This window comes from Chaetodon trifascialis, chromosome 7 (genome assembly GCF_039877785.1).
Source record: "Chaetodon trifascialis isolate fChaTrf1 chromosome 7, fChaTrf1.hap1, whole genome shotgun sequence".
NCBI lineage: Eukaryota > Metazoa > Chordata > Actinopteri > Chaetodontiformes > Chaetodontidae > Chaetodon > Chaetodon trifascialis.
The window spans coordinates 27,859,205-27,883,413 of NC_092062.1; the positions used below are offsets into that span (position 1 = coordinate 27,859,205).

The 24,209-nt window shown below is 43.4% G+C and overlaps 3 protein-coding genes across 3 annotated transcripts in view; 1 reads left to right on the forward strand and 2 right to left on the reverse strand.

Moving 5' to 3' along the window:
• Positions 1-11,080, reverse strand: part of crppa (CDP-L-ribitol pyrophosphorylase A) — a 46,787-nt gene extending 35,707 nt beyond the window's left edge. Inside the window, exons 1-3 of the mRNA XM_070965612.1 lie at positions 10,697-11,080; positions 6,979-7,255; positions 4,197-4,346 (exon numbers count right to left, since the gene is read on the reverse strand). Of these exons, the coding sequence (XP_070821713.1) occupies positions 4,197-4,346; positions 6,979-7,255; positions 10,697-10,947 (678 nt within the window). The 5' untranslated portion in view covers positions 10,948-11,080. The remainder of the gene's footprint in view (positions 1-4,196; positions 4,347-6,978; positions 7,256-10,696) is intronic.
• A 1,099-nt stretch (positions 11,081-12,179) lies between these two features.
• On the reverse strand, positions 12,180-15,086 carry sostdc1a (sclerostin domain containing 1a). The gene is made up of 2 exons (XM_070966752.1): positions 14,758-15,086; positions 12,180-13,264 (listed from the first exon to the last, which is right to left on the reverse strand). The coding sequence occupies exons 1-2, from the start codon at positions 14,960-14,962 to the stop codon at positions 12,801-12,803; spliced, it is 669 nt and encodes a 222-aa protein (XP_070822853.1). The 5' UTR covers positions 14,963-15,086; the 3' UTR covers positions 12,180-12,800.
• A 7,231-nt stretch (positions 15,087-22,317) lies between these two features.
• LOC139334207 (leucine-rich repeat-containing protein 72) lies at positions 22,318-23,537 on the forward strand. The gene is made up of 7 exons (XM_070966966.1): positions 22,318-22,332; positions 22,436-22,509; positions 22,589-22,658; positions 22,747-22,828; positions 23,033-23,146; positions 23,245-23,334; positions 23,428-23,537. Exons 1-7 carry the CDS (start codon positions 22,318-22,320, stop codon positions 23,535-23,537), a joined length of 555 nt encoding a protein of 184 aa, XP_070823067.1.
• Positions 23,538-24,209: the final 672 nt, after the last annotated feature.

A 24,209-nucleotide genomic window follows, 5' to 3' on the forward strand; every position in this document is an offset into this window, starting at 1 on the left:
CTAACTCTAAAGCTAAGCTAAATGCTTCACTATGTTCACCTGCTAGTCGCTAACTGGGTCTTAACGGGATGTGTGCGGTTGATTTATCCGAACTTCTTGCTGAAAAAAGCTGCCCTCTGCTGCCGGTTGTGGCTGAATCACGGTCAACGGGCCAGAACGCCAAAGCGCTAACAGGCTCTGTAAAGCTACACAAAGCTCTGGTGAGGGCTGATAATTCTCTGTGGTTCTGTCACTATAAGCAACATCTTTAACATTTGCATGAAACATTTTTTTATATAAAAATACTGATTTGTGCAGCTTCAAATGAAGGTCTTGCTAGAAGCCCCTCTGATGCATTGAAAAGTTAAGTAAAAGACACATTTAAAATCCTTTTTGGCCAATCAGGTGACTCTCTTTTAGCTCTGTTTTGGTCTCCACCAACTCGTCAATAGAACATCTGGCTCCTCGGCTGCTAAACGTTCCACCTCGCTCACCAGCTTGTCGCTAACATCGCCTGTTGTTTTGCAGGTAGTGTACAGTGGGTCGATCAGAGCCGTTTAGCTGCAAACAGCAGACGCTAAAATGCTCCAAAGAGCTGAGAGGAACAAAGGTGATAATCATCTGTGACCCCTCTGACTTCACACACACTCATCTGATCCTTTGCTCATATGAAAATATCGATTAGAGCAGCTTTAAAATAAGAAAAAGTTTCCTTTTAGCATCATTTGGTACCAAAACTCGAGTGTTGGGTTGGAACCGGTGCTGAAAAGCGACAGCCAGCTCTCACTGTGCATAATTATTGCTGACTGTGATTTCTCTTCCTGGACTAATCTTAATTAGGATTAGGTCATACACTTTATTTGCCAAAGAAAATTTTCATACTTTGACTTTTGCTTTCTGACTCACAGCTGGGAAAGCTCAGCTCGCGTGGATCACATGCAGTTTGGATTGAGGCAATGAGCTCATTTGGTTTAAAATAAAGTCTGGACCACAGAGACACATCCGTGCCACCTGAGATTATACCTGGGTAATATTTTATCAAGCGATAAAAGAGAGGGGTCTTTTATTCCAGGGACTGTGGAGCAGAGCAGAGAAATTACAGCAGGAATACGCTCTCGGTCTTCAGGTAATCTAACCTTTAGCATTTTCTCGCCGTACAAAAGCTTTCACCGGGGACTGGATAAAGTGTCTCCCCCTTTGTCTTTTCAGCCCTAAGTTCTTCTGCTCTCAATGGATGTCAAGATACAAATGTGCAGCTCTCAGATATTTCAAGAGCATGTCCTACAGTCCTAACCTGACACTTCCCCTATCTTTTGAAAGATCGAAGAGGAGGAGAACAACAACACGCTCTCGACCGGCTCCAAATCTCTTTTTCTCCACAGACCTCCGCACTTTGTCTTGATTTTCTGCAGCTTGACTGGCCTCGACACCGCGGCACAAATGTGAGCTCATTTTCTGACATGGCCGACGCCAAAGCCAACAGGGCTCTCGAAGCAATCTGAAGATCTATACGTGCCAGGAATAAAAATAACTGCAGACAAACGGGGCTCCAATTGGAGGCATGCTTCAGCTCTTAGCTCAAAGTCTGCTGCGTCCTTCAAAATCGTGGCTATCAGAAGAACCGTCTAATGGAGTCAAGCTTGAAACAGCAGACTTAAAGTGCCTGAAAAATAAATTGGGTGAACTCCTGCCACTTAGATTTCACATTAAGTTGGCTTGGATTAGCAATAAGCCCCTGCTTTCAGGGAAGAATCAACACATTTATGGTTTACGTCAGCGGATAAATTCTTTCCATTTTTCAGGTACGCATATTAAAACGCACTCAACTGCTGTGACTGCTAATCCCAATCCACCTAAATGTGCCATGTAATTTCAGGCCTCTTTCAGCATTTTTCCCACTGAGCCTTTGTTCACTTTTGTTCCACAGACTAATCTTCCGTGTGGCGGAATATATTAACGCGTTATTTCTTTCCCAGACGCAGCGGAGGCCGAGTGAAAGTGATAGCACCCACGCCGCAAGCTCTTCACACCGACACCCTGCAGGTTGAGCTGAACAAAGAAGGACTGTGAAGGCCTGTTATGATGTATGAGGATCATTGAGACCTTTGTCATAAGTGGTGTAGCTCTTAAAGCATAAATCTCAACCATTTCATGACATTTGAGAGATTTTTTTGTGCAATTATTTGACAGCAGGAGCAAGCAGCACATGCCTGCAGAACTTGATTTGTCCATCCTGAGAGCTGGTGTAGCTGCTGCAGGAATCACCCCTGAGGTTGCATGTGCTCTGGACAAATCCTGGATTGCTGCTTGACCTCTTCAGTTCCACAGAATGATCTGTTAACGAGTGAGCGCAGACCTCCACTGGGCCAATGCTGTGCAACAGGCAAAGCTGCAAGTGCAACCAGTCTGGATACATTTCCAAAACTATTAAAATTTCATATTTGGATGCGCGTAAGAGTAGAATGAATTGCATGGTTTGTGTGTATTTGTGTTTCCATAGCTGCACTTCAGCTTGAGAAAAGAGTGACGTTCCAGTTGCGCCAGTTCTCCCATGAAACCACCTCATCGGGCTCCATAACGACAGTTTGAGAAACTACATGTGTAAACGACCCCAGAGGATTACTGGTACCAATGAATGTGACTGTAATGTGGAGTTATTGCATTTCTACAATCAACTATCATTAGTCAGCATTTAGCTTTAAAGCCATCTACTGGATTTTAAGATGTGCTGCATTTATTCCGCCAAGGTCAAGAGCCTTATCTCGCAGTGTTAACGAAAGAAAAACTAATTTGTGCATCTGCCCCACGCTGCATCCTTCCAAAATCAAGCCACTAGTTTTTCTTTAATTCTGCTGACAAACAGACAAACAAACTGAACCAAAAACAAAAGGCGTAACTGCAACAGAAATAAGGAGAAATGAAGTTTCAGTTTCTTTGCTTTCTCATTGATGGTCTTCTCTCTCGCCTTTATTTCAAATTTTTGAGTTTTAAAATCTGTTGATATTTGAATTTCAAGCCATAATTTCAACTAGCTAACACACAAGTGGGATGAAAAACATAGAGAGAGATCATTTCATAAATGAAAACATCCATTTTTATGTGCCCCTGCAAACAGATTGTGTTTTACTTCCCCTCAAGGCTCCGTCCTCGGCCCTTGTTGTTGCCACTGGCCTGTATAAACAGATAATACAGTGCACGTCCCACCAAAAACCAGCGAGCGAGGCAGTTTCCATCAGCTGTTGTGAGAAATAAAGTGCTGGATGTCCCAAAACTTCTTCCAGCTAAATGAAAACAATCTGAAATCATTTTTTGTGGTCCTCCAAAGTCCGTCCCACGTTTACAACCTCTTGGCTTCCCGTCTCTGAGCGTCAAACCTGCAGCCAAAAGCCTGGGTGTGATATCTGACCGTGACCTTGAAAAACAAGATTCATCATGTTTTTATCGACTGAGGAGCATGTCGAAAAATCTTCTCTTGTCTTTCTCAACCTGATCCAGTGAAGGTCGTTCATGTTTTCTTTGCATCGTTCTGGTTAGATTAGTGTAATTCATTGTTTTCAGCGTGAAGCCAAAAAACAACCTCATGCCTTCAGCGAGTACAAAACGCAGCTGCTCAGTCTTTAACGAACACTAGAAGACATGATCGTGTCAGCCTCTCTTCACCGACATGACTGGATGATACGAGCCAGAGCGCAGCCTCAGACGTTCATTCAGGGCTATGCTGCTTGTCCCTAAGTCCCAGTTCAAGCCTAAAAGTGACCTGGTTCAGCAGTCAGGGCACCTCAGGTCTGGACCTGCATGAAGGTCTGAGGCTGAAGAATCAGGAACATCAAAACATCTTTTAAAAGACGCTTTTTATTGATGCTAAAATGCTGCTTTATTTTGAACACGTCTTTGTTTCATTATTATTATCTTTACTTTAATTTGATGTTGTTGTTTATGCTTTTCCAGTTTATTTCTGTATTAGTTTTAATTGTCTGATTTCAGCTTCCTCGTTTAAGTCCTGGATTCCTGGTTCAACCATAAAGCAGGTTCTAACTTTATTTTGAAAAGCTCTGCATAAATCAAGTTCATTATCATCATTATTACTAAAATCATCATTACTGTCAGAGCTTTTGACGTGTTGAAAGACATCGAAGTGATTAACGCTCTCGTACCCACACTGACAACAGAGGAACGCTCAGGTGTTTGCTGAAGGTGAATTAAAGAAGAGACTCTACCCTCTGATAGGCCTGATGGATGACGTCGTACGTGAACCCCTGAGGCATCTCGCTGGCTCTGTACTTGGCTCGCTCCAGAGAGTGATCCAGGTAGCCCTCCGATGTGGTGGCGATCACGGTGGAAACCAGAGGTCGGATGGCTCCTGCTGCCTGAAAACAGGAAAAAAGAGGATTCAGTTTTTAGTATTTGTTTTGAATTCAATCCCAACAGTTCAGAATCTTTAAGAGAGAATTTCAGCTCTGAAAAGAGGGACATAACTCTGAAAGCTGCTCCAAACGATGAGCAAAAGATGGAAGAATCTTAGAAAACAAAAGACCACGTCAACTATTCTGATATTATAAATTCTCTGATTCCAGCTTCTTATTTTCTGTCTCCTTCACTCCTCTGTGACCCTAAACTGAGTATCTTTGGCCTTTGAGGAGGCCATCTTAGGCTCATCGTGACTTTCTGTAGAGCAAACAACTAATTGATTAATTGAGAAACTAATTCAATGAACCAACAGAGAAAACAATGGTTAGTTTCAGTCCTATAAAAGTGTCGAGACAGGATTAATCTCCACAAAACAAACCCTGTCTGAGGTGACTGTGGCGAACGCTGCAGTAACACTTTGAGGTGGATCACATTTAAGCTTCAAAACGCAGAAATTTCACCGCAAGTTTGCGACTTCACAGACGTGCAGTCACAAAGAAAAACCTCTGGAGGAAGATCAAAGCTCCTGGCGAGCTCTGAAATCCCAGTCTGTCACTTCCAGAGTCGCCGTTTGTCGTCACAGCAAACATCTGAGCTGTCAGCCGAGAAACTTCCCCAAAACCGCCGCCTGCAGCACGGCCACGAGCCCGACAGAGACGCGTCTGTTCACTCAGCCGATCAGTGACGCTGACGCCGGATGTAAAAGCTTTCACATAATCATGATTAGCACTTCATTTCATCTCAGCATCAAACAGCGTCAAAATGAATGAGGATCATGAGACGCTTGAGATGCCATCTTTGTTTTCTTCATCAAATAATCGCCGTTCAGCCACGACTGCACATTTCACAGACAGAACCCTTCTCTGATGGCGCTCTGAGTTGACGGCCGCGTTCCAGAGCAACAGTAAATCCATCCTAAGCAGCACATCTGGAGCGCGCACCGCCTGTTCCTCTCCTCCCTTGGAAATTCAAAATAATCAACATTTCTGAGATAATATTTTCATCTCGCTGCAGCGCGATAGAGGCCGTTTCCAGGAGCGCGTGCGAGAGGAACGGCCCGTCAATGAAAGGAAAGCAAACATGTGTTCTGCATGTTACACATGCTGTTAAAATCAAAATTAATCTGCTGCCTCTCAGTGGAGACGGGCTCTCCGCCATGAGCGTGGATACTGGCAAGATAATGAAGACCAGACCGCCTGCTGCGGAGGTTCATCACACACGCGCACACGCGCGCACACGCGCGCACACACACACACACACACACACACACACTCACACACACACACACACACACACACACACACACACACACACACACACACACACACACACACACACACACACACACACACACACACACACACACACACACACACACGCTGGCCTTCTGTCAGGGAGCTCTTGCTTTCTTCACAACCTGTGTGACCCGCGTTCAACAAAGTATTCTCTCAGAGTCTCGGCCATCAATCACTGAGATCAACGTGCGTTCGTCACAGCGGCCCCAATGTTCTCCATCGATCACCGATGGAACAAACGTGACCACCGGCGGCGGCGATGGATCTGTCGACATGACGGACGGTTTGTGAAAAGACAGATTGTCCTTGAGTGCAAAATGAAGGCTTGACTCTGTCCTAGTTTGACGTGTGGTGTGTTTACATTCATGCTGCAGGGCGCACAAACAGGTCGCCGTCATCCCACCAGGTGAGCGGTTTGACTCCAACCGCTGAGGCTGCAGCTGACAGTGATGGATCTGTTTACACTCTGCTGACTGACCTCCTCTGGTTTTCAGCTAAAGTCACATGAAGAGATGCACCGCGCTGTCCGAGCATGAACTGGCATTTTGGGGTCGTTTCCTCTGTTCGTGCAGGGATTGTGGTCTGACTCTTGAAAACAGACACATCCCGCCTTTATGTGCTACTGGAAAAACTGAGTCCACAGAGGTTTACACTTCTTCAAGTCATATTTACAGCTGGAGCTTTGGAGATAATTTTCATTTTGATCGTTTCTAAGTTGTGACATTTACCGAGCTTTGAACAGAACGGCCATTTTTCAGTGAGCAAAGGCTTCGATTCCACTGAATCCTGTCTGAACAAGGTGACGAACACTCAGGATTTACTGACATCTGATCGTCTGTAGATGAATGCAGCTGGCAATTACTTTAATTAGCCTTTAACATGCTAATGATTGTCTTTTCTTGACATTTGAGGACATCAGCTTAGAGTCTGGTAAACCTGGGATGAGCATTTTTCGCTATTTTCTGATGTTTTATCGACCAGAAAACTAATCAGTCAAGACAATAAAAGGCAGATTCATTGAAATAATAGTAAATTGCAGCCTCATATCAGACAAATCTGCAGCAAATCATCAATCTGAGCAGCTGGAACCAGAGAACGTTTGAGGTTTTTGCTTGAAAAATAGCTGAAATCACTGATCTGTAATCAGAATAGTTGCTGATTAAGATGACTCATTTCTGAGCTTTTCTTTCTCTCGTGTGTTTGGTCCAAAACTTCTCATTTGACCACATAAACAAACATAGAGGAAGAAACGAAGATCAAACATTGATTTCTGTTTCCTATCTGTTATCACGCTGACCCCTTGTTCTTTGGCTGCGATGGCGATCTTGTACAGAAAGTCCTCCTCCACAAAAGGCCGGACGGCGTCGTGGATGATGACCACCTTTGGTCTGTCGCCCGCCGGCCTCTCCTCCTCCTCGCCCAGAGACAGGACTCCGTTACGTATCGACCTGTGACGGGTCGAGCCGCCTGGCACCACTCGAACCTTCCTGTGCTGGAAGCGCTGGATGATGTCCGTCATCAGGTCCACGTTTTCTTTGGAAACAACCACCACGATGGTCTGGATCCACGACACCCTGCGAGAACACGCAGTCCGTTTGGTGAGAAGTGGCGAAGACAGCAGAACATAACACTCACCCACAGCTTCTTACGATCAGGGATCAGAGCTGTGACTAATCTATTGATCAGTGTTCACATGTTTAAACTGGAGGATGTCGAAAAGTCCTCAGATTGTTTGTGCTGGCCAACCCAAAAGGTGAAAACCCAAAGAGAGATGAAGAGAAAATCCTTACATCTGAGAAGATTTAGCCTTCAGCCTGCTAAGCTAACGGGCTTTGGCGTCAAACATCAGACTGCTGTCAATCTCACAATCTAACACTCAGCAAGAAAGCAGATGATTGCATTTCTCAAAATGCTGAAAAATTCCTTTAATAAATTACTTAAATATCCAAATTATCAACACTGTTAACTGAGCTTTTCAGCACTGGAAATAGCTGCTTTAAAAACGATGTTACTGACATCACAACTGACATCAAAATTGTGCAAAATAAGTTAAAAAATTAAAGATGCAACGGCGAGTCGATTAATCGCCTGCTGTTTTATAACTGCTTTGTCGTTTCAGCCATCTTTGCCAGCTCTCGCTTCTTAAATGTCAGAATTTGCTGCTTTTCTTTGTCCTTTGTGATAGTAAATGAAGCATCTTTATCACTTTGGGCTCTGGGAAACAGCTTGTCAGTATATGACGTCACGTCACTGTTTTGTTGTGCTGTGAACTGCAGATGGAGGGCAGGAAGTGATTTTACGCATAGGAAGCACTATAACACACACTCAAGATGCTGATGTTTTGCATCATTTACAGTTGCTCAAAATGATCAAACCAAGAAACCATGAGGAGCTGTTATCGAGTCCCAAAATATGTTGTTCATAAGGGTGAAAAATGCTGGAAAAAAATTGTTAACTGTCTGCAGTCGGGATGAGCCGAGTCGCATAGCGGAAATGGTTTAAGATTAGCTATTGTTTAAAATCTGTGGCGACAGATTTAAAGCTGCAGTAGGTAACTTATGTAAAAGTAATTTTTTGGTCATATTTGCTAAAACTGACCCTCTGCCCAGACAGCAGTACATGAAACATGTAATCTGTGAAAAAAAACGCCTCCATTGGTCCCACCTACTGCTCCTACTGCGATTAGCAAGAATCCACCGTGCCCGACACAAAACAACCAATCAGAGCCAGAGGAGCGTCTGAGGGAGTGTCTGACATCTGTCAATCACTGCTCACACACGCTGCGAACCACCCCCTCCCTCCGCTCATGCTGCCGGCTGCCGCTCGGTCAAACAGCTCTGTGAGCGGCGTCAGGAGGCTAGTGAAAGCTATGGCGGAGCAACAGCCAATCACAAAGCAGAAACTGCCCATACCGCTGCTGCCAACAACAAGATATACGGCTAAGACAACAAATAACCATGAAGCTAATATGGTGATTGTTACAGTAACACTCCGCAGCGCATACGCTATGTTAGCGACTGTGATGTTGCGGCTGGGCAGAGTTAGCTTGTTTCCGATGCTAAGGCTAACGTTACTGGTTGTCACGGCAGCCGCCACAGGGAGGAGGGGCTTGGAGGCGGGGCATGAGTGCAGCGGAGAGGCTTCAGGCTAAGTCTGCTCTCTTCTCCATCTTACCTACTGCAGCTTTAAAGTATTAGCTACGACAACACAACGATGTTTCCCAGACAGCTGAACATAAATAACGCACCCTGTCTTGTTTCGAGACGATCCACGTCTTTAGTGGCATTTCACCGGACCTTCGTTAGCGGTTAATGTAGCAAACAACCGTAATGTAAATGGCGCTGAATGTTTGTTGCTCGGTTAATCCACAGAACAACAAAAACAAGCAGCCTTTAAAAAACAGTCATCCTGGAGCACCTTGGCACTGAGGTCGTGGATCCAACAGCTAACAGAAAAGCTGTTCGCCTCCAGACTTTTGTCTGCTTTCATTTGTTTTCTCGAGCAGAACGACGTCTGAACGAGCAGGTCGGTGTTTACATCTGCTGCCTCAGTCGCAGCAAAACCTTCAGTTCAGCTGAAAAATCGCTCCTCTTCATAAAGTAAGAGTCACGTCCAACATATGTTCTGATTTTCTCTTGTAATTTCATCTAAACTCGCCCACTAAGAACTTGCCTTCATCTCGTCCGCTGCGGTTTTCACTTCCTGCCCTCCATCTGGATTTAACGTCACGTGACTGCAAACATCTTATTTCTTTCCATTTTATGGACCAAAGATTAATCAATAATGAAAATAATCAGCTCCACCACGGATATGATCTGTGCTAACTCAAACGCATCCGCACTGTGGATCTGACACTGACGACCTTTGACCCCCCTCTCCTGGGAGCCTCTCTGTAATCACTGGGGCCACACAGGCAGCATCCCCCCCTGCCCTCTGGTCCCCAGGATGTTGCTGCATTCATTTCCTCACAACACGTAAACACTGAGAACAAGCTAAGAGGAGACACGTCTGATTATAAACACCGGTTGTTATTGTATTGTTGTAATGAAGGTCAGGCAGTGATCACAACACAGCATAAACATCCACCTTCTCCTCGCTGCTATGGAGCCTGAAATCTGAAGACAATATTTCTGTCTGTCCTCCAGTCGGGGAAGAAAGATGCAAATCCTTTGGCAACACCGAGATGTGATAAATAGAATATCTGCATTGAAGGAAGGAAGGTCAGAAAAGTGAGCGAGGTCGATGTTCACCTCACAAAACCACACGACGTGCTTCAGAGCTTCACCTGCTGCCCGTTTATTTAAACGTCTCTGGGTGTTTTAGGACATCACGGACAATAAATCAGGAAGACTGATGTGCAGAAATATTGACTTTTCATATGATTAGTGCATCAATATGATGAAGTACCTTGATCTGTTTGGTATTTGATTTGCTGGATGAGCCAAAGACAAACATTTCCATCCGATTCTTTTGTCTATAAACAGTTTCTTTACTAATATTGTGAAGTAAAATTAATTAATTAGTTATTATTCCACACGCTGTTCCTCCACCTCAAGACAGCGGGGCTGAAAGAAATTTTGTGTGTGGCGGGTCAGCAAGCAGCACCTTTACTTGGTGTTTCCTCGGCTTTCAGCCACATCTCATGGCCTTCCTCCACACTTTAGACTGAATTAGTCCACTGATAACAGGCAGCACTGCTTCTTTAAAGACAGCTTTGTTAAATGTAAGTCTATGGTGCACGGTCTGGACATCTTAGCTGCCTGATTAGATACAAGAAGGGATAAATATGTTTTTATCTGTGCTTCAGATGAACTGGCTGAGTGACTGGCTCATTTCAGAATAATATTTCTGACATTATGGGGTTATAATTACTGACACTGCAGACACGCTGACCGTTACAGGAAGTGAAGTCCTGACGGTGAGGCGTTCACTTCCCTCGCTCTACCTGTACCTGCTTTCCTCCACAAACAGACACCGTGACACTTTATTTTTATCCTATTTCCATCTTTTCCTACCTCTCGAAAGCCTGGATAGTGTAGCTTATGAGCGGCCGACCCAGAAACGAGCAGAACTGTTTCGGTGTCTGCAGCCCGGTTCTCTCACCGGTGCCGCCGGCAGGAAGGACCACAGACACCGGGAAGTCCACGCTGCGTTCAGGGGGCTGGTCGTCGCTCTTCCCGGCCTCGCGGGTTGGGAAAATCCCGGGATGAGCGGGCCTGTCCGGTTCACAGTCATTCCCCTGCATGTTGATGTGGTTAACCTCCATCAGTTGGTGGATGTGGGGTTACAAGAGGTCATTTTGAAAGCCCCTCCATTCCCAGCTGATGGGCGGGGTGGAAAGATTGCGGCAACGTGGATGGAGATTTGGGAAAAAGTGATGTCAAACGCTAGAGTAAAATGGCGTACTTCCGGTGAATGCTTTCAAAATAAATCCCACAAGTTTCGGTTGGTTTTTATTACAAACTACCTGAGGTGCATAAACGAGGAACGAATTGATAGCCGTTAGTCTATAAACTTATACAGTTTAAGCTCTCAGTTATTTAGTGGAGAGAAATCATTTAGACTCAGTTACAATAGCTCTCCTTACATTTATTGATTTGGTTAAAAATAATAATAATAATAATGTGTAAACTAATAGAAACTACAGTTGTCAGATAAATACGATGGAGTACAGATGAATGTTCATCTTTCTTTTGATGATATTTCTAAATGATATTTCTATGCTGTTCTGTCAAAAATCCATTGAAACATTAAATCAAAATGGTAGAAAATATGTTACCTTGAAAATATCTATAGTCATGAAACTGGTTGATTAAATCATATAATAGAATGACTACAGGGGAAATTGTGGACGTCATATTTTGATCGTGATCTATTTGACTGTTTAGTTTGTTTTAGTATCAACTTTATTTTTTAAAGTAGAATTATTTGATTTCCGGTGAATTTCAAGTTCACCCTTGACGCGTGTTTGGAAAGCTATCGGCAGCTGCCTTTACACACCAGAGGGCTCGATTGTCGCGTGATTTCAGGCTCTCTCACGATGCAGGCATAATTGTAGGAGCAATTCTCGCGAGAACTAAAACATAGACCAGCCATTGAATTAGAAAACCGTAAAACTCCTTTAAAACTTCATTTCTTATGTACTAGCACGCAATTCATATTCAAGTCTGTAAGAAAAATGTCCAGGAGTTTCATAAACATATATTTAAGGAATATTTTAAATCAAGATCTAATATTTGTATGACTGTTACCACAAAGGTTATTGTCATATCGTCAAGAAAATTGTGATTTTGCAGGAATGACTGTTATATTCCAACCTCCATCTATTTAACTAAACAATATCACACATTATCAGTGACCTTCCGTCAGGACTTGAATATTGGCCTGATTTAAGCTTTAACGCCTGGCCTCCTGTAGATGAAACATCACTCTGCATGAGTTTTCATGGTGACCTGTAGTGTCATGCATGCTAAAGTCTCCACTGACGACAACTCAGGTGATAAAAAGTGATATTTATTTCATATAAAGTTATTACAATACAGGCTGATGAAAAGCTTTTCCACATTTCACCCACATGCTGACATCACTTATCATAGACACAGAACTTATCATATTATATATTGCTGCAGAAAATATATTACATCATACATCATAAATCTTACATAGTAAAATTTTATACACATGGCCGTACTTCAAAAGGCAAGTAAGAATCTGATATATGTACAAGTATTTACATTGGATTTTTTGAGATGTTTGGTGCTGTTTAGTGGTGTTGGTGCCTAAACAGCTGACAGGTCTCCATCTGCATATAACATGGATATAGGAACACATGCACATGGCTACCTCCGGGACAATGTTTGCTCAGGGTTATAGAAAGCTCTGCAGACTGTACACCCCGGATCTGTTCACATTATCTTTCAACACATGGATTCAAATGTTAAGAAAAGTCCTTAGCATGCCCTTTGGAGCTCTCCATCATAGTGAGGAACCAGCTTCACCCAACCCAAGTCCCAGTCCCATTCAGAGTTAATCCGCAGCTCTGGACATTGTGTCTCAACATCACTGAGACAAAACTCCTGCTGGTTCATGTGGATTCAGAGTCTGCATGCCTGCCGGCTCTCAGGGTTCAGTTTCGTGCCAGTTCTCACTCAGCCGGTTCTTCCCCAGCCTCCTCTTGGTCTTGGACTTGTGCTTGTGCAGGAGCTGCGGCGGCGACAGAGTCTGCTCCTCAAACTTGTTTCCTGATTCGTTGTGCTGCCTCGAGTACCTCTTGCACTTGCAGGAGGTGACCACGGTGATTTTGTACGTTCTCGTGCTGCCGTCCTGGCACTGCAGCTGGATGCGCTGAGTGCGGGTCTTGTCGTTGACGCACCGCCAGTCGTGGTTGCTGCTCCGGCGACCCCAGAGCTTCCTGCTGTAGGCGCCAACGATCCAGTTTTGAAGCATCGGAGCTGGGAGACACTCGCCTGTGCACACCAGCTCCTTGATGGGGTTGATGCTGGTGCAGTGGCCGTCGGAGATGTACTTAGTGGACCTCAGCTCTCTGCATCCGATTTGGCTTTGTTCTGTGGATCTGTGTGAATCTGAAAGTAGAGATTATTTGTCATTTTTGCTTTCAAAAGATGACTAAATCAATCATTTTATTTTTGTTGAACGACTAATTGATGAATTGACTGATTGCTGCAATTTGAGCACTTTCACCCTTTCAGCACTAATTGAATCAACAAAATTGCACATCACAGTAACTCAGTGTCATTATTACTGCCCAGCCCTTTACCCTGCACATTACGTCGGTTATGAGCCTCTTTGTCGCCTCTGGCAAGTCACAGGAACAGAGCGAAGGATCACAATAGTATGTTGACCTTTCTACTTCAAAAAGTTGAGGAATTGTGGCACATGAAAAGGAGAAAACCCTTTTTCATCAGCGTAGCGGGGAGGAGGATTACGTCTGTGCAGCAGCTACGACTGTCAGCGTTATTCTGCTGCAGGCTCAAACTCTGCCCCCCTGCCCTCCCCTCCACCACTGTAACCCAAGCTCACATCCATTCATACAGCTCCATAAACTCCATGACTGCCCCCCCTCCTCTGTCAGAGTTTGATGAATGAACCGGGCTGAGGCTCTGTGTCTCTCTTACCCCCCCCCCCTTCACGGTCGGCTGCTGCAAGAGCTCCGAGCCACAATCAGAGGCTTCCTGTTCACGGGAGAACACCTCCATTCAGCCGCACTGACACCCAGTCTCATCCCTGCCTGGACGACGGCCAGCCAGGTGTGTGTTACCTGAGCGTTGCCTCAGCTCACTGTGGTGCTGAGAGTCACGACTACTGCGGCAGCAGAGCCGCTGCATGATGTCAGGGGGTATTAAACTACAACATGAGCCACTTTTTAAAGAAATCTGGCTGTACGTCTGTGCAAGACTCAACGTTTACAGAGACCTCGTAGAGGAGCTGCTTTATGTTTATTTACTCCAGCTGCAGTTTTTTTTATCATAGTATTTTGATGACATATGCAGTCTCTTTTTGTTTGTTTAGGTGAGCTCCCTCGTTTGGCTCTTTTGAGATGTAGGTGTGAAGACTGACGCTTTAACCTGACTTTTATTTTCATCTGCAAGCACTCTTTGATGAGAAAGAGTGACGAAATCAAACAAAGCAGAAGGCAAAAAAATGGAAATTGAAGATGGAAGAGCTTGGTGAATTTCTCATGTTTTCTTGTGTTATTCAGCCTCTTTGAGCTACAAAGACCACTAAAAGAAGGTGAATGAACTACAGTAACTACATTTTTATAAGATGGTGTTCAAATATGACTGTCTAATATCGTGCAAATAAATCCAGATTAAAAACAACACCAGGAGATAAAATACAAGGTTTCTACAGTCGTGGCTAAAGAGTTTTCTAAAAAGTCTTTTAAAGCTCATTGAGGTAATTAAAACTCACTCTACAGCACCACACACACACACACACACACACACACACACACACACACACACACACACACGCTATAGTCCTGTCCTCACAGCAGCACACGAGAGACCCTGACAGCATCCTCCGGTCCTCAGCCGCGGGATGCTGCCGCACTCACCGCCTCTGTCGTGCGCCGCGCCGCCGGCTCCTCTCCCGCCGTTCCGTGCGCGGTTCAGGGTCACGTTGCTCTGCAGCTCCGGCACCGGCGCGCTCACATGCGAGAACAGGAGCTCCGTGGCGTCGTTCTTGAAGGCTTGGCAGCTCCTCAGGAGGATGCAGAGTACGACCAAGGAGTGGCACGACTCGTACGCGCTCAGGTGCATGGCTGCTCCTGGGAAACGGGGAGTGTGGGGGAGATTTAAGTCCGACTGGGAGTAGACTGATGCTGAAAGAGCTTCAAATAGGAGCCGCGGTTTTATAGAGTCGGCCCGCCTCTCGCTTTGGCAGCTACTCAGGTGCGTCTCAGTTGGGAGGCTCTGATTGGTCGAAAGAAAGTACGCGGGTAGGATAACACCGCCCACGGCTTTTTATTTTGAGTCAAATATTGACAGTGGATGCTGGAGAGGATGCGATCCGTGGTGATGATGATGATGATGATGATGATGATGATGATGATGATGGGATTACATGCTTGAGTCATTGGCTTATTAACACGTGGTTTTGGGTTTGGTTCAGTTTCAACATTCAGTCAGAATCAGAATCAGCTTTACTGGCCAAGTATGTGTTCACATACAAGGAATTTGACTGGTTTGAACATTACACTCAACGTACCAACATAGAAAAAACAAGGAGGACAAGAAAGACAAAAAAGAAGAAGAAGAAGATTGAACAATAACCCGAGAAATGTAAAAATCTAAATTAAACAATGTATACAACAAATTCAGATTGAATTCTCATATATCTATAAAACACAACATATCAGATTTTGTGAGAGATAAAATCTTGGACTTATTTCCATTGTTTTCCACAAACCTTCATCCAGATGAAGGCAGCCATTCAATATCTGACATGAAGAAATAAAACAGGAACTTAAAAGTCGAAGATTTAATCATGAGAACGATCAATGTTATCTTTTCAGGCACCTGACAATGTTGAAGCTGTAATTAGGTAACTTGGGAATTCCTCCAGACACACTTCATCACCACAAGCTGCAGATTAACTCTGCTTCAACGTCTTTATTATGATAATATCTGAATCTTTTGAGTGAAATATCAGGATATCAGCATCGAAGAATATGTTCTTCTGGACTAGAGAAGGCAGAAAGAGGTAAACAAATCAAAACTAGCATTAAACTGTTGGCTATATAAAGAAGCCTGCTTTCCAAAGTCAAGGTTTTGGTCTATATTTGGGAATGCAGCTGCTTCTATGTTTTAAATAACACAGAAAGAGGTTGTTTTGTTTTGCAGTCACAGATAAAATCACATTGTTTTCTCCAGAAAAAAATAGCTTGTAGCCTGAGAAACTGCAGCTGAACAACCCTCTACATTTATCCAGATGTGGCAGGTGAAAGCCAGCTTCCCAAACTGTCCTAAATCAGATTTTTATAGTTTTTAAAGTAGTAGTCTTGAAGTAGTATTTGCAGTAGTCTGTTGTCCTTCAATGCTTGATGCGGTTGTTGTGATGCTGAGTTTGGTTTGTACTGCTGCAGCTGCTAACTCCTCTCGTCCTCCTGGTTTTCACATAAAGGCCTCAGGAGTCCGTCATGTGGGCAGAATGTTCCTGCTTGTCTGAATCCCGGCATTAAGTCGTTCACTTTGAGGGGAAACTTAAAAAATCAAAGCTGCAGCTGCTCGAGCCGTGAGGAGTGAAAGTGTGGCGTTATTTCTTCTGTTCTTTTCTTCAGCACTCCTACAGCACTTTGGAAAACCAGGACGAAGGTCGATAAACCTTTCCTGATGAGCCTGATGATCATCACTTTAAATTTCAGAAAGAAACCTGGTTTGCTGACCTCTCTGATCACATGCAGACAAGAGCAAATACTGTGTGGCTAAATATTAAAGTTCTGTAGTGTCGCGTCTCTGTCAGGTCAGCACCTTGAACCTCCACCTTGAGATGTGAAGAAAGAATGTTGGAAGAAAGAAAGAAAGAAAGAAAGAAAGAAAGAAAGAAAGAAAGAAAGAAAGAAAGAAAGAAAGAAATGAAAAAGGACAGAAAACTTCAGGTTCGCCTCATACTGTATGTCTCCATTCATATGCTGTTTCTCAACCAGCAGAGAGCCATAAGTGCTCTGTTTGCCTACAGACAGCTGGACTTTGTAAAGTTTGACCTGCTTATTATGCATGGACGTTCTATAAACATGATCTAATTAAGGCAAAAATAATGTCGCTTTAACCTTTGCACCTTGAACAATATCATGCACACTGTATGATTTTATGACTCAGTTTTACAGTTCTTATTAACTGGTTTCCAGACCCGTGCTGTCAGACACTGAGTGGTTGTCTCCATTTTTAGAAGCAGCTAGATTGTGAAAACACAGCACAGAAACAGGTCTATGACGTTAACACTGTACTTTATTAGACTGTATCTTAGTTTCAATAAACCGAATCAGCCCAGCCAAAAAGCAGCTGCAGATGAGCCATCGATTATTGAGCCATTTTGCTGAATTCCCTCCGAAATGGTTAAAAGTCTCACATCTGTTGTGTTGTCCTGTGTGTCAGACAAATCATAGAAATTATTGCAAACATTATTTGACTCCGATCCAGTCCGCAGCTGCTCGTTATTAACCCCCGTCTTCAGTAGAGATGGAGCATTAATCACACATGTGTACACAGCTGATGATTTAAGACACCGGCTCATATTTTACCTTCTGGTTAGTTTCTCATGCTGGATGTTCTCCACGTCGTGACTTGCCTCTCTCAGACACACGTTTAATTCAGGGATGAAAGCTGATATTGTCTGTGCGTAATTTGCCGTCCTCCCTCTGCCTGCCTCTCAATCCCTGTCAGTTGCACATCAAATGCTTGGAGTGCCCAGACTAACTGGAGTCTTTGTGTGTCCGCTGTGCAAAACAAGGAGAGATATAATTACCTTTGTGGGAACATTCAATCCAGGCTTGTCTTACCAATTTGAAAAGAGGCGTCGTGCAGAGACACTAATTGTTGCTCAGGTGAGTGAAAGCTGATAGGCAAATCACTTGTTGGTTTAAGTCCGAGTCGACCTGAGGAGGTGAGGTTTACAGTTTTAATCGGTGGTGGTGGAAACACTCAGACATAGCAATATCTCAGTGTTAATGATAGCATTTACAAAAAAGTATGCATATATTTGCAAAAATGTACTCAGAAATTCAGAGTAGTAATTGTGATGAAAAGCAAGTAGTTTTGCATTTAGCTGAAAATATCATAATGCCACTTTTGGCAATTTTCAGGATCTCAGATGAGGAAGAAAGGAAAGAAATCATTTAGGAAATAAGGAAAGAAATAAAGCAAACATGAAGGTAGGAAGAGGAGGAGGAAGGAATGATTAAAAAAGAGACATAAAGAAGGAAAAGGGGAAGATTAATAAAAAGAAGTTAAAAATATATAATATAAAGAGGGAAGGTTGAAATAGAGGACAAAATTATTAGTGAGTCTGGGGCCATTTTTCATGGTTTTAGTTTTAGTTGAAGAGAAATCTTAGTGCTGCGGCATACAATGATATTTCAGACAAGTGTTCTTTGGACTTTAATCTACATTTGTTTTTGGCCTCCATGCACAGAACCACGTCTTTAAATACTTGGTTCTGCCGGTTTGGTGTGGAAGAACTTGACCTCAACCACATCCAAACCTTTGGGATGAAATGAAACTACAAGCCAGCCAACACCTGTGCCCGACCACACTAATGCTCTTGTGGCTGAATTGGACCAAATCCCTGCGACCAGGTTCCAAAACCTCCTGGAAAAAACCTAAAATTAGAAGAACAGAAGCTGTTAATGCCCATAGTTTTAGAATGAGATTTTCAACAGTGTCACCTGGGTATGAAGTTCAAGTGTCCACATATTCTGGGCAATGTAGTGAAATTAATGAGCCCATATTGACTGAACATTAAGAGTAATACTATGCCGGTCAACCTTTATGTTCCCACGTGGCAGAAATGCATATCAGCATAAAGCAAATTCACCACAAATTCTGAATTTTAAATGACATTAATATTATTTTTAGTTCATAATGTCAAATAATGTCTTTCAGAGGTAGAGAAAGGCAGTGTTTTTCATTTCTTGTCAATTTTGCTGAAGAACTCACTGCCCTGTGACCAGCTGCCTACAGCTAGCTACTTGTTTAAGCTAACTTGTTTAAGCTAACCTGCTTAAGCTAACTTTTCAACCTCCTGGAGGAGATTGTAAACATTGTTCACAGCTGTCTTTTTAATGTTTCCAGCTGACTTTTTTTTATTAAAAAAAAAAAAAAAGAATCTTATCACAGCTGTCCTATACATAATTGAAGTCTCCAAATATGGTATTACACTAAAACATTGAGGCTAAAGCTACATATGTTAGCATCCACGCCACAGAATACATGGAAATAAAGAAGCCGCAGTGTCACTCTATAGCAGGGTAGAGTTAGCATGGTGAGGAAGAATCATACTTGTTTTTTTAAATAGTATGTTTTCACTTTACAAAAGACTGAAAGGATGTGTTTGACAAATATGACGCAGAATGCAAGACAGAGCCGCTAACATTAGCCTAAACTTTGATATCACTAAGCATCCATGACTTCCAGTGCTGTGGAGAAATACAGCACTGTCTTGAAAACACTGCTTTGTTTTTTTAACAAAACTCATAAACCTAAAAAACTATTGTATTTATTTACTAATATCTGGCCTTGAAAGTTTGGTCATTATTAAGATAAGCTAGTTAGCCAAGCATGCTAACGATTGCAGCTAATGCTAAAGCGTTCAAACAGTGCTAAGTTCATTCCTCCCATGTTTGTTCCTAGGTTTTTGGATTTTAGCACATTATTCTGTTTATGATTCTGGTTTATTGAAGCAATGAGTAACTACAGTCATCAGGAAAATTTGGAGTAATAGAAATACTCAAGTACCAGAGCCTTAAAATTGCTCCTCAGCAGCTGAAGCTAGTCTGTCATTAAACCTCACACTCAGTTTGTGTTATTGTTTCCTCTCTCTTTTGTCCTTCCTCAAACAAGAGCACCAGAGGCTCATTCACTCCACTTCCGAGGGAAAATAAAGGGCAACATGGCCGGCTCTTCTCACAAGACTGTTTACACTTGGACGCCCCTGTGAGCGTCTTATGGGACCGGGCTGAATGAATGCTGAAAAGTGAATATGATAGGCCCCAGCTTTTTGTGCTCTCACCATGTAAAGAAACACAAAGCTGAGAGCTGACTCCCCCTCGGTGCGACTTGGAGCAGCGGTGAAACTCAGCGGCAGGAACTCCGCTGCCCCTCACCCTCACGGGAAATGAAAGGTGGCCGGGTTAATAGCATATTGACAAGCAGCAGGGCAGGAGTGTGTGCATGATCAGGAAGCGCCCACATGTAGTGACGGGAGGTGTGGCGAGGGCGACCGGAGGGGGACAACAGGAATGCACAACACCTGGAAAAAAGCCAGGAAAGAAAGGTCATCGTGGCAACAGGTTTTGGCAGAGATCCCAACTGACGACGTATGATGGATGGAGGGATGTGTCTTATTCGTTTCAGTTATTCCCTGAGAATACTTCTAGTCCACTATTTTTCAGCGTGTACTTTTTACTCCACTATATTTATTTGATACAGTCATTTTAGTGACATTTCATATTCAGATTATTAATACAAAATATTATCAACGAATAAAATACAATATATTCCTTACAGTACGTGTGACAAAATAATCTCAACACAAAGCCAAGTTTTTCAGGAGCTTTCAGTCTCACCTCAAGATCGTCATTAGCGAGCAAAGGTAGCTCAGGTGTCATCATGTGATGTAACTCATGAAACCGTATCTAACAGCAGCGATGCTTTGAGTCAAGACAGGAGGTTATGAACTCACCTCCACAACGACCACTGACTAAAAACTTCCAAAACGTGACACCGTGATCACATTCACACCTGGAAGCTGCTCAGTCTGACCTGCCGACCCCTGGGACAGGTGGTGTAAAGGGCGACTTACTACATGCTGCACTTTGATGGACGTCTGCTGGTTCTGGCCACCTGACAGGACACACACAGTGAGAAATGGCAGCGAGCAGCAGTGACAGCACTAACGCAGACTACATGAAGTTAGCTCCACAGGTAGTGAGACGTGACCTGTGTGTGGCCCAAACCTTCACCTGGAAGCACAGGTTAAAAGCACAGAGGCCTTCTGTAACAAAAGTGACATTAGCATAAAAAGGAAAACTAACATTAGCATCAAATTCCTGTTGAATGCTGCACTAATTAAAAGCACAGACTCATTCTGGATATTTGTTAGGTTAGCGTGTAAGTGAATCTTCAGTCTGAAAATATGCCAGAAACTTGATATATGCCAGATGTGTTGTGATATTGGAGATGAGCATAAACAGGCCCAGCTTCACTCATAAGCAGCTCAAGTCAATACAGGATGGAGGCTTATAAATATTAATCAGGATCCAAAAAGGGTTGCAAAAAGAGATTCTGCATGCTTGACCCTTTTTTTCTCTGCAAATTAAAAGTGAATCAAATAACAAACTTTCCATCCAAAGAGCCAGGAGACAATTAGCTTAGCTTAGCATAAATACTGGAGGCAGAAATATGCCTGCCAGTACTTCTGAAGCTTAATCAACACATTGTATTTCCTTTGTAATCTGTGCACAAACAGACATGTAAAAATGACAATTAGCTGTTTTACAGGGAATCATGTGCTGCAGCCACAGTTGCTGCACAGATGTGCTGTGTATGGATAAACTGCGGTTCATCAGGAAATTGTTACAGGACATAACTCCCTCTGAAACCACAAACTGTTATTTTTACATCTCTGTTTGTGTACAGATTTAACAATCATGATACAACATGTTTATTAGTGAAGCGGCTTGTTTGAATGTTGGAAAAAGTCATGATAGCTGTGTCGACCTGGTTCCAGGCTCGTTACGTATGCAGACACGGAATCTTCTCATTTCACTGTGGAAAGAATGAAATAACGTTTAGGCCCCAAAATGCTCAACTGTTATAATCGGCTGTGTAAATAAATATCAGTATCCACAGCTTTTAACAATATGTCAGGCAACGAAAAGTAGCCTTTTCCCCTAAATAAAAATAGAAAATCCTCCAAACTCAAAATTATTAAAATCAAATACTCAAATTACAGAATATACAGTAATTATTATCTACCATTGTCGCCAGTGACAGGGAAAACTGGTTTATTCTGGAGAGTCAGTGCATCGACTGGAGGTGTGTGTCGCTGAAATCAGCCATTTGACTAGAAGGCAAAAAGAAATTCTTCTTGGCCTCCGATGGAACAAGGATTTAAAAATTAAGGAACCCAAACGTGAAGAAACCTGAAAACTGAAATGAAATTTTGGTGAGATGTTGCCCTCTGCTGGAGATTTAGCTGCACTGCAGATGAATGATGCAGGTATTTAATCACTAAGTGCCAAACTGAACAAAAAAAAATACCCTAAATCTACCACAATCCATGGATAAAAAAGAAAAAAACATAAAATTAAGTGAATTTTGTAAGAATGCATCAGAAGAATTGTTTTTGTTTGTTTATGGAGTCTCCTGGCAACAGGTGTGTCCAAAGGTGACAGAGAATGGAGGTGGACAAGGTAGGCAGCTCCTTTTGACACACCGACACCTTTAAAAGCTCACAGACACATGAATGTCACTTTCTGTCATCTGTAGTTTCTTCTTCTCTCACCTTAAATGCAGCACATACAGGACTCTCTTCAGAAGAGTGGAATAAGGAGGGACGCCGATGTTTGCCAGCTCAGCCTGGCCGCAAAGTAAGACAAACATGTTTTGGTATTTAAAACAAATCTATCTGGTACTTATCTTTACCATTTTTGCTATTTTGCTGAACAGGAAACTCACCGGTGTCCCTGACTTATCGAGATTTCGCTTTCTGAGGGAGCTGTGGCTGAATAACAACAAGGTGAAAGTGCATTTCAGCCACAGGATGATTTTTACTTAAAGTTTGAAATGTGTGGGAGATGAATGCATTTTTATTTTGGATCTTTCAGATCCGAGAGCTCAGCCGTCGTTCCCTCAGCTGCTGCTTGACTGAACTTTACCTCCACAACAACAACATCAAGTCTGTTTCTGGTGATTTCTTTTTCATTTCTCCTCTGAATGTGAAGATAATGTGAAAATGTAGCGATGAATGCCAAATAAAGGCTTAAAATGTTCTTTCTGATCTTTAGATTTTACAGTTTAGCAGTTTGATATTAATGCTGATGATGAAGACGAGTTCACCTCATGTGCCGTTGATAAAGAAACCCTCTGAATTCCTCCTGGTCTCTCACACAGGAGCCCTGAACCATCTGACCTGCCTCCGACTTCTTTTCCTCCACAACAACCAGATCAGAGGGCTGGAGGACACGATGCACGAGCTCAGGAGGATGCAGCAGCTCCAAACTGCGAGTGAGTGATGAAGCTCGGGGCACAGCTGCCTCGCCTTCACAGCTGAGAATATGTCTGGAATTTGTTGGATTCTTCTGAAACTGAGGGCTTGTTTGCAGCTTTTTTCCTCAACCCCATCTCCCATGAACCTGGGTATCGCCACCACATGATCCACTGCCTGCCTTCCATCCAGGTTTTAGACAGAAGAGGTGAAACACTCAAAGCCTGTCAGATATCATCACAAAATGCTGCTTGTGTGTGGCCTGTATTTTAACTTCAGTCTCCATCTGCTGTGCTGCCAGAGGTGAAGCCGGCCGAGAGGAGGAGATCCTTCCAGATGCACAGCCCGGAGCGGCATCGCGTCCTGCAGTCCGTGGCCTTCTGCAGACGGGCAGCGCGGCCCGCAGGCTGACAGGAGGCTCTGATTATCTTGGCAAACAGTCCACTCATTACAGTACAAACGTGCACGCAGCAATAAATCTGTGGTCTACTCAAAATGTTTAGAATGATCAGTCACAGCACATTTTACTGTCCCGCCTACTCAGAGTCGTCCATATAAAGAGGATTTTCACATCAGACTCTGTTTACGGGTCTCGAGGAGGTTCAGCTGCAGATGTGAAATAAGTCGTACGAAGCCTTTAGTGGCTCCAGAGGGAGCTGTGTAAAATCTGATCCGGTGACTTTACCAGGCCTCTGCAGCCCGCTCCTCAGCTCTGATGGAGTCTCTCTTTGTATATATTAGCAAGGAACTGACTGAAGTGAAACACACAGGTGCATGCTGGTCATCCAAAACACAGGAAGTTAGTTACCGTCGTCTGCATGGAGGTGCAGCGACGCCTGACACACCCGATCTTCACCTTCTTTCTCAGCTATAACTCAGAATGATAAACACATCTTCAGATTCTGCATGTTTTTCCCAAAGATATTATTATAGCTGATGTCCTAAAATCTGCTGAGAAATGACAGACAAACGGCTGCTGTAAACCCAGAATTTGCCTGAGAATCATCACATTTTTAAGTCTCTTCAGTATCAGATTCACCGTTATTATTGTCTGTACATCCATCGGTGTCATGCAAACAGGCC

Bases quoted from the DNA above. Each gene is read 5' to 3' on its own strand.
- sostdc1a (XM_070966752.1), bottom strand. From the start codon at position 14,962: ATGCACCTGAGCGCGTACGAGTCGTGCCACTCCTTGGTCGTACTCTGC. The intron at 13,265-14,757 runs GTGAGTGCGGCA...CTCTACTTTCAG, and splicing joins CGCGGCGCACGACAGAGGCG to ATTCACACAGATCCACAGAA.
- LOC139334207 (XM_070966966.1), top strand. The intron at 22,510-22,588 runs GTAAGACAAACA...TTTGCTGAACAG, and splicing joins CAGCTCAGCCTGGCCGCAAA to GAAACTCACCGGTGTCCCTG. The intron at 23,335-23,427 runs GTGAAACACTCA...CTGTGCTGCCAG, and splicing joins CCAGGTTTTAGACAGAAGAG to AGGTGAAGCCGGCCGAGAGG.